The sequence below is a fragment of the Elephantulus edwardii genome, unplaced genomic scaffold, assembly GCF_000299155.1.
Source record: "Elephantulus edwardii isolate Elephantulus edwardi_28Jun2011 unplaced genomic scaffold, EleEdw1.0 scaffold00042, whole genome shotgun sequence".
NCBI lineage: Eukaryota > Metazoa > Chordata > Mammalia > Macroscelidea > Macroscelididae > Elephantulus > Elephantulus edwardii.
In genome coordinates this window covers 14,246,001-14,256,489 of record NW_006399792.1, presented here as the reverse complement: position 1 = coordinate 14,256,489, position 10,489 = coordinate 14,246,001, and the positions used below count along the sequence as shown (strand labels likewise).

Genomic DNA, 10,489 nt, shown 5'->3' with positions numbered 1-10,489 from the left:
CAAATAACACAATCTTCTTTGCTGAAACTAAAGACCTGAAGCACCTGCTTCAAAAAGTCAAGAACTGTAGTTTTCAATATGGATGGAAGCTCAACACTAAGAAGACAAAGAATCTCACCACTGGGCCAACTGGCAGCACCATATTAGATGGAGAAGTGATTGAGGGTGTTAGCAATTACAGCTTGCTTGGATCCACAATCAACACTCAGCAGCCAGGAAATCAAAAGACAAATTGCACTGGGAAAATCTGCTGTCATGGACCTCTCCAGAGTGCTGAAGAGCAATGATGTCATCTAGATACAAAGGTGAGCCTAATACAGGCCATGGTCTTCTCAATTACTTGTTATGCTTTAGAGAGTTAGGCAATGACTAAGGATGACAGAAGAAGAATAGATGCCTTTGAGTTCTGGTGCTGGTGAAGAGTCTTGAATATACCGTGGACTACCAAGAAAACAAACAGGTCTTTCTTGGAGAGGATGAAGCCAAGTCTTCCCTCGGAGGCTAGGATTTTAAAGCTCTGCCTCACTTACTTTGGGCATGTAGCCAGGACAGATTGGTCCTCGAAGAATGGCATCATGCTCGGAAGGGTGGACGGACAGAGCAGGAGAGGGAGACCCTGGATGAGATGGATTGATACAGTAACTGGGGCACTGGGGGTTGGTGTGTCAGAATTAATGAAACTGGCTCAGGATAGGGAAGGGTTCAGAGCTGCTGTACATAGGATCATTATGCATCACAGGCAATTCGACCAATAACATTCTATGACAGGTTTGGAATAAAGAGTGGCATCCACTTCCTAAACAACATGCCTCCAGAAACTCTAAACTTTGATAAATGTTGATGGTTATACAGGGGCTTCAGGCCTTTTGTTCATGGGGTCGCTATGAGTTGTGCTCGACTCAAAGGCAATCAACAACAAAAACATATGATTGACTGTATGAAACACTGTGTAATTGAAACATTGTATAAAAGATAATGCATATAAATAAATGTAATGTAAAGAAATTATTGTATGAAAATCATTAAAAAAATTTTTAAAACACTGACCACTGCACATCTCATAATTGAGTATATGACCCTAGGGAAAGCAGACACCCTTCAACATCTGTCAAATTTAAACTTGCCACAGGGATTCAGAAACATAGTTAACCAAACATAGCTGATTGAAAAACATTGGATTTCTGAGGCTATAAATCATAGGGAAGATTTTACCCATTTTTGGAGTTTATCTTTCAATATGAGTTTCCTAGCCATTGAATTTAACTTGACCACATGTATGGGCAGCAATATGCGAACAGAGTGTATTAGCTTATCCATAAGAAAATTGGTTATCTCACCATTCCACAAGGGAACCAGCCAGTCTCACCAATCTACAAGGGGGTTGACTAGTCTTGCCAATAAATTGTGTGGCTCCAGTAGTTGATTGTTGTTGTGTACCACAGAATTGGAAATGATCCATAGCTGACACTCTGATGGGTTTTCAGAGGCTGTTAATTGTACGGGAGAAGATTGTCCAACTTTCTCCTAGTGGCCTCGAACCTGTGAGACTGCCCCTAGGCCACCATAGCTCCCTAGGAGCAGATTAGACCTTTCCCATTTAAAAAGGAGGAGGAGGGGGAGGGATGGAGAAAGAGAAGGGAGGGGGAGGAGGAGAAGAGGACGAGGGGGAGGAGGAGAGGAAGAGGGAGGACACCCTTAAGGATCAGACATCCTTGCTCCGACTACACCTATGGCAGCAGCAGCCGCCATAGCCAAAGCAGGGGACCAGAGAGAACTGACATGAGAAGAAACTGGCGCTACGCCCCAAAAACAGAACCATCACTAAGCTAAGATTCTTTGTTCAAGTTTGTTGGACAATTTGAGGGAGGTAGGGATAGCCAGTATTGGCAGGTCTAAGAACTTTCTAACACTGGTCTAAAGCTGTGAGGTTTAAGGTTGAGGTATCTGTGTGCCTTAAAATGTGCTGACATTATGCTGAGTGAAATATCTCAGTCACAAAAGGACAAATATTATATGGTGCCACTGTTGTAGAATGAGGCTGACATTGGGGTGGGAGTAGGACTGAGAAAAACTGGGTAAATTATGTTTACTGCATTGACGTCAATGAGGGAGAGAATTAATATATTTTAGGGCACTATGATTATCATAAGAGTCCGGAATGAGGTTTGCAGAATGGAGTATACTTGGGATGGGGGTGGGGATGTGCGGGGTTGGGGAGGGGATTGTGTACCAATGAAGGAGTAAAGAAAAAAAAAAACACATCCTGACAGTATTCTGCTACTAATCTGCGTTATAACCTTTTTACTTCCCTAAACATGGTTTGGTATGGTTTATGAGCTATCACATTGGATTTTGGAGCCTGAGTAAGATTGGTGTTGAAATGAGTAGAGAGAAAGGAGCATGGTGGACATGTCTAACCTCATGAGAACTGGTTTTGTGCTATTGATGCTGTTGATGTGGACAGTTCCCCTTTTGTGAAGTTGATAAAAGTCAGATATGGCCATCCCTACATGGCCCTTGCTATTTTTTACACCATCTTTCTCCCATGGTCAAGTCGAAGGTGTATTAGAACCACCAGAGCACAGAGGCATTGCCTTTTAATTAGCATGGTAACCCCCTCCAGATTGAGCCACCAGTTAGTTGTTTGTTTTGGTTTGTTGTTGTTTTCTTGTGTGTTTTTTTTTCTTGTCAGGTCAGAGATCCCATTAATTAAGATATAATTATATGGAAAGAAACATCCTTTTAATATTCTACAGATCCATCAACAGAGGACCTTAGTGTAAACTGGAATTATCTCCAGAACTAGGTTGGTTATTTAAACAAACTCATCTATGTGGTTCAGCAATAAATAGCTGCACTGCCAACCCAAAGATAGGTGGTTCAAATATACCATGTGCTTCACAGGAGAAAGGTGGCCAGTCTCTTTCCATGAGATTTACAGCCTGTGAAAACCCACTAAAATGCCAGATACGAGTTGACTCAGACTTGAGTCTATTATATGGAATATAACAACAACATACTGTAAGCTCCTGATTAAATCGTACAACTAAACAAGAATGTATAGAATGTATCACTAAGTCAGTAATTTTGGCTTCTTTGTACATTTCAAAGATGACACACATTATATTGATCTTGAGATTATTTGCTCCTTTGTAGTACACATTCTGCCTTTCCTCTCTGTTAGCGAAGAGGGTGAACTGTCTGTATTTGCTCCATTTCTCTGAGAGGCCTAAATCACCACGAGCAAATAGCCATTTATCCTTTAAGATTAGTCTCTACTACAAGTCTACAGTGAAATGATAATGCACTAACCTGTCTCCAGTTAATGGCAAAATAACAGTTGCTTGTGAAGAAAACACAATGAAAGATAATCTCATTTGAGGGCTGCAAAATAAAGAAAAGAGACAGTTAAAATGATTTTAAAAGAAATATTGATGCAATATAGAGACAAATAGAAAAGGAGTATCATTTTTAAATTGGTCTCTTGAATGGCACAGGCTTCTTTTAAATGGACACTCCAAGTAAATACAGTAACTCTGCTTCATGTTATTGCAAAAGTCATTTTGGATTCAGTCAATGCTTCTCAGCAGTGGAGTGGTCCTCCATTGCTCACAGAAACTTGGGAAATGACTAACTACTGTTGTTGTTGTTGTTTGTGTTGAGTTGGTTCTGACTCATACTGATCCTGGATTACTGAAAATATTTTACAAGGTTTCTAGGCTGAAATATTTATTATTGGAGCAGACTATCAGCTGCTGTCTCTTGGGGAGTCTCTGGTAAGTTCCAACCACCGATCTTTTTGGTTAGCATTTGACTGTGTAACCAATGAACTATCAGGGTTATATAGTCAGAAAGTTAAATTTGAGACCAACGTCAACTTCTTTCGTAGAAAATGTTTTTCATTTGGTATTCCATGTTGTTGTTGTTAGGTGACACTGACTCCTAGTAACCCTACGAACAACAGTCAAAACCTTGCCATATTCTACACTACCATCCTCACCAGCTCTGCCATGTTCAAGCTCAGGTCCTTAAAGGAGGTCAGATCCCACAGGGTGGTTCACACTCTGAGAACAATCAGTTTAATGTCACAAATGTGACATCAATCCATGCAAAAGTCACCTTCAAATAAGAGTGCTGAGTGTGCTGGGGAAATTGTAAAACAAACTAACAGAGCACATCTTGATTATGCAGTTTCTATTTCTTCCCAAGTCTCAAGCACCATATTTTCAACAAGCAGTAATTACTGCAGTCGGCAACATTTCTCAAATTTTGAGACACCTATCTCACATGTTCCTAGGACACACTTGATAGGGAGTTCTGATGGCCTGGTGGTAATAAGTTGTGCTACAAAGGCATATGGTTCAAATCCACCAGCTGCTCCAGGGACAAGGCATAGGGCATCTCAGCTATGAGTCGCTTCTAACTGGATAGTACAAAATTAACAACAACAACAACGGGACACATTATGTGACCATTTACTATGAACTGAAACCATAAACTGAAAATCTATAAGCTGAAAAAAGAATTTTCACAAAAACTTGCACACATTTTAAAAGACATTTTCTTACGCAGTTGCTTCTTACAATGCACTACTAGTAACTGAGTAAATGTTTGGAAGCAGGAGTTGCACCCACTTCCTAAATAACATGCCTCTGGAAACTCTATGAACTTTGATAAATGTTGATAATTGAAGAGGGGCTTCAGGCCTTTTGTTCATAGGGTCACTATTAGTTGTGCTCAACTCAAAGGCAATCAACAACAGCAACAACAACAAATTAAACATGAGTCAGACAACTGTGTACTCCAGAACTCCAATTTGCAAACAAAATTAAGTAAAACTCCTTTAAAATATCATTTTGAAACAATCAAAATCTATGTATCACATTTAGACAAGTTATACACACACTCAGAATAATCAGAAATTTAGAATATATCTATCTCTTTTGCCTTTTATATTTAAGAATATAGGGTCTTTTTCATTTTTCTTTCTTAAAGATTTTGTTACCTCAGATCTTGATCAGAAAAGAAGCATCGTTTGTCCTCTTAAGCAAGGGGCTAATTAATGACTTAACATGGACCAGCATACATTTTTATAGGGATAGGTTTACTGTTGCCAATAATTGAAAACAAAAATTGCCTAGGCCTCTACAGATTGTTTGAAGTTACTTGCAACATGACTTTCAAAATGTTTTGATCATCTAAGCCTGTTTTACAGAAAACATTTGGGCTAACAAGACTGAAAGAAGCAATATTTAATGATACAGCTCCTATTCATGTCCTTCCCATTATCTTGATAAATTTACATTTGCTCTTGGCATTTTATTTCCTACTAGAAAAAAAGAAAAACAAAACCAAACCTCAAAATTTTGGTTCTCTGGAACTATTTTTAAATAGGAGATACCACTAACTCCTAGTTTGGTCTAAAACAGAAAGCAAGACAGATAACGTAGCTTTTGTGCATTTTTTAAGGAGCTAAAACCAGCTTGTCCTGCTGTTGTTAAGTGCTGAGACGCACTTGAACAAAACCTGTCCAATCCTGTGCCATCCACACAATCTCTGTTGTCCATAAACCCATTGTTTCAGTATAGGTTCATCTCCCTGAGGGTCTTCCTCTTCTTCTCTGACCTTTTACTTTTCTGTACGTGACATCCTTTTCCAATAACTGGTCCCACATGATGATACCCAAAGTACATGAGACAAAGCCTCCCCATGCTTTCCTCTGAAGAGCACCCCCCCATACTTCTTCCAAGATAGATTTGTTTGTTTGTTTGTTTTAGCTCTGCTGCACATTCAACACTATTCTAAAAGAAAATTCAAAGGTGTTGATTCTTGTCTAGTCTTCCATGTTCACTGTCCAACTTCCACATTTAAAACAAGTGAAAATGTCATGGCTTGGATCAGGCAAATCATGGCCTTTCCTAATCAGGTTTACAGCATATATGCCCAAACCATCAATCTTTTGCCCTCAAGACAACATTAACTCACTGAGACTCTACAGGCATAAAAACTTCCCCTTTGGGGTTCCAGAACTTTAGTCTTCGTAGAAGCTGACTGTCATGTCTTTTTCTTATGGAAACAGTAGGTAAGATTGATGCTCTACATTTCTGTTCACAGGCAATTGCTCACCCCAGTGCTACCAGGACTCTTTACTGCATATATGAACCCCCAAAGTGCACTGACAATGAGTTAATTCCAATTTGCGGTAACCCTCCATCACACTTCCAAGGCTTTTAATCTTTACTAAAAGATAGCTCATCTTTTTTCCAAGAAGTTGGTCGATTTGAACTGCCAACCTTTCAATTAGTACCCTAACACCTAGTGCACTAAGTTTACTAGGGAACCTTTATTGAATATACAGAACAGTTACATTTTAAAGCCAGCTACACATCTACACATTGTGTAAACACAAATCCCTTCTTTAAACATACACCCAAGTGCCTTTTCCTGGCGGTGAGTTATAAATACAAGCTGATTTGAAGTTTTTTAACACTTCAATTATCTTTAATGAGGCTCTCTACAATACTAAGAATTGTGTGGAAAACACATTGTGGATACTATTAGCATAAAATTTATTTATTTAATGTGATAAATTATGAGAAAGCATAACTTAAATTCAAAACAGATGAAAATTTAGAAATGAAAAAGCATTTGGAATAGCATTTGAAGATGCTTTCCCAGAACTGGAGCCAAGTTTCTGGGATCCAGATGAAATATGCACTTAAATACTCAAAAGCTGTCCTATTAACATCATGTTAACGCAACAACCAACCTTTAGACAGTTTTCAAAAATCAGCACTTCAGGGGAGATTTCTTTGCATATCTACTGGGCTTCAGTTTACTTCCTCTCCAAGTCAAAGCCCCTTGTTAAGAAGAGTCACCCAAATCATAAAATATACCTTACAAATCTCTCAGTAAGTTGCTTGACAAAGTTGTAAATCTCAATCCAGTTATTTGCCACACTCCCCGACCTGAAAATAGACATGAACTGGTTAGAAAAACAAAACATAGGCTTGAAATGTAAACTTTTCAGACTGGTTCTCCTTCAACACCACCACCGGTGATATTGATGGTGGTAACCTGGCCTCTTCCTTCTTCAAGCAAGGATTCTGTCCCTGAAGCATAGGTACTAAGTCAGCTCATCTTTGGGGGGAAACTGTCTGCTAATGGTTCAGAGGAGGACATGGTGTTTCAAAGATAAATACAAAAATCTCACTCAACAGGAAATGCGAACCACACTGGGTATGCTAACCCCAAACTTTTCACAGCTGGGGGGAAAAAAGTGATGTGCTTGGAGAAAAACCAGACTAACTTTAGTTTACATGAGGAGAGGCATGAGTGTCGAGGATGAAGGCCAAAAAAGATCAACATTTAAATTTCTGCTATGCAGAGGGGAGCTCTGGTGGCCTAGAGGCATGTTGCCAACCCAAAGGCATGTGGCTCGAACTCACCAGCTGAATACCAGCCCAAATGACCATACTCTCATTTCTCAAGAGGTTCCAAGACTGGCAAGCAGTGCATATCCTAACACCCCAGACGACAAGAAAGTGGCTCACAGGGCCCCTCCTACCATCATCTCCTTATTCTGTCTTCAACCCTCACAAATCAGCGAGCACTCATTCTACAAACACAGAGAAAGCTTCCGAACAGCCAACAGCCTAGCCCCAAAATGCTCCAAGGACACACAATCCGATCCAGTGCCGCCCTCCTCAGGAGATCCTGGACCTCCTCCAGTACTCACTTGTCTAGCACGAAGTAGAGATCAAAGGCTCCTTTGCAGGATGGCTGCTGCAGGGATTGCTGTAAACCCGGGGAACCGCTGAGTGCCAGCAGCCACAACCCGAGAAACAAGCACCAGCTGGGGCTGAGGACCCGGGACTGCTCTGCCACCATCCTGCAGCCGGAGGGCCTGAGCCTCTGGCCCGCTTCGGTTCAAGTCGCTCCGTTCAACTCGCTCGGATTCGAAGTTGGCCGACCCCCAGGAGGGCGCACCCTGAGGTGGGTGCTGGTAGCCCCCGGGGCTCTGGCGCCTAGGGCCACGAGATTCACAGAGCGACAGGGGGAGGGAGGATCCTAGGAGGACAAAGAAATCCCCGTGGAAGCTCGAGCCAGGCCTCCCCCAGCTCGATTATGGAGAGTTCCTGCCGCCAGAAAGGGCTGGCGGCTACAGGTCGAAAAAGACTTTCCTCTCCGAGTCTGGCCGAGGGCTCGCTAGTGCCCACCGCGCCCCAAGACCAGAAGTCCCATTCCGCCCAGACGGCGGAGGGCCAGCCGCTCCCGCGCGCTGCTAAGCAGGCGTCCCTGGGACACAGAGAACACCGCGACACAAACTTCTCTGCCCCCTCGCGGGCCGCGGAGCTGCTCTTGCAAACTCCCCAGGCCGCTCCAAAACTTTCTTCCAGCTCTCGGCTGGAGAACAGCGCCGCCCCGGCCACCCCCTTTAGGAGGAGGAGATTGAGCGGGCCCAGAGGCTACCAGCTGTGGTGACCGCCCAGTCCACTAGTGCGCCCCAGAGCGAAGGCGGGGCTCCTCGGAGCCACACGCGTACACTGTTGTGTTCGTGCTCTCTTGGGGATTACTAACACTTGCCAGATTTTTGAAAGAGAAGTTTAGAAAAACAAAAGACCTCAAGGAGCCTTGAATGCTGCAGGCCTGGTTTGTTTCAGCAGCTGTGCAGGACAGCCTTCGGACAAGTTTATAGGCCAAAGACTACAGATTCCAAGCAAAGTGAAGGCGCCCTCCTTCTGCCCCACCCCCATTACCACCAGCACAACTTTTGATGTGCCGCCCCACTCGCGGAAGACTGGAACTTCCTCTTTTCTTTTCTTTTTTAAATTTGGCATTATCTCCCCTTTTGGGTTTTGTTTACATATAACCCCATTCTTATTTAGTCTATAGGCTGAGCAAGTCATTCCACAAGCTGGAATGCTTCTGTAAAGAAGAAGGTGGCATCAGGATCCCAGAAAGACTTCTCAACAACCTTCATGATGCCGACGATATGACCTTGCTTGCTGAAAATGAGGAGGACTGGAAGCCTTATAGAAAAAGACTACAGACTTCAACCCGGATTTCATCTCAACATTAAGAAGACAAAAATTTTCACCATTGGACAGAAAAGCAACATCTTGAATGTTTTTATTGCTGCTGGTGTTGTTGGGTGCCATCATGTCCACTACATCCAGAGGCCTTGTCTTTTGCCTGTTCCTTCGGAGCAGCTTGAACTTCCTCAATCACCATTGCTTTTTGATCATATATTGTTTCATGAAATTCTTCCGTGTCAGTCAATTCTTTTTTGGTATAGTAATTCTGTGTACTCCTTCCATCTTCTTTTAATGTTTCCTGGATTATTCAATATTCTTCCCATAGCACCTTTAAGTATTGCAGCTCCAGGTTTGAATTTGTTCTTCATTTACCTCAGCTTGATAAATTGCTTAGCATTATACTTGGAAAAGTATAGGATCAGCTAAAGAGAGAAAGATCCTCAACCAGATGGATTGACACAATGACTATAACAATGGGTTCAAATGTGCCAGAGATGATGAAGATGGCACAGGATGGATGAGTTCAGATCTGTTGTTTAGAAGGTCACCATGGGTCATAATCAACACGAAGACATCCTACAAAAACAACATAACTTCCAATCACTAAAATAAGAAAAATGTGAGGGGATCAGTTAGTATTCCATCACACTGTTGCTCAACACAAACACTAGCTATTAAGCCTGTGAACTATGGGGCAAGTGAGGTTGAACAGCTTAATTTTGTGTTAAGAAATGAAGTTACATGTAAATTCTCTGCTCCTTCATTCTGCTTTTCTGCAGAATGGTTACTCCCAGACGTGCAGTAGGTCCCTACACTGCTGAGTGCCAGCAGCCAAAACCCAGAAGAGAGAAGCTAGATCCTGGTGGACACCAATATCTCCAATTACTGAGATTTCTTGAGTACTTACTATGAGAGTTACAGTTAATATGCAGAATAGGTCCTTGTGTTCACAAAACTTGCAGTGTAGTTGAGGGGGGGATAAATAATTGGTATATAAATGTGTAAGAAATTTCTGATAATGAAAGGTAATTTGCAGAGGTTTAAAATGTGATCATGCGAAGGCTCAAAATCCTAGCAATTTGGAAACACTCTGCCATTTTCAATTCAGGACAACTCTGATGGTCTGTCATAGATTCAAACTATCCCCTGAGCTCAGCTGAGCAATAGTTTGCTATTACACCAGAGCTCAATTTTTCATCTATTTCAGTGTCTCCCTTACTTTATTGGAGTTGCACATGAAAGCATTGCCCTATTATACCTCTCACATGCAAATTTGGTATTTTCTGGACAAACCAGTCACAAATCCATGTAGTGATGATCATTCTCTGTTAGTGATTGACATGTTCTGTAGACATTATACAGAGATATCCATTTAGAAGGAATCACTCCTTTTAAGAGCATTTTTTCCCCACTTTCAGGAACTAGCTCAGACATTGGGGAAATTTTTGTTC

The 10,489-nt window shown here is 41.8% G+C and overlaps 1 protein-coding gene across 1 annotated transcript in view; it reads right to left on the bottom strand.

Annotated features, from left to right (window-relative positions):
* ANTXR2 (anthrax toxin receptor 2) overlaps nucleotides 1-7,890 on the bottom strand; it is a 158,130-nt gene extending 150,240 nt beyond the window's left edge. Inside the window, exons 1-3 of the mRNA XM_006885333.1 lie at nucleotides 7,739-7,890; nucleotides 6,897-6,968; nucleotides 3,313-3,384 (exon numbers count right to left, since the gene is read on the bottom strand). Of these exons, the coding sequence (XP_006885395.1) occupies nucleotides 3,313-3,384; nucleotides 6,897-6,968; nucleotides 7,739-7,890 (296 nt within the window). The remainder of the gene's footprint in view (nucleotides 1-3,312; nucleotides 3,385-6,896; nucleotides 6,969-7,738) is intronic.
* Between the last annotated feature and the right edge of the window lie 2,599 nt (nucleotides 7,891-10,489).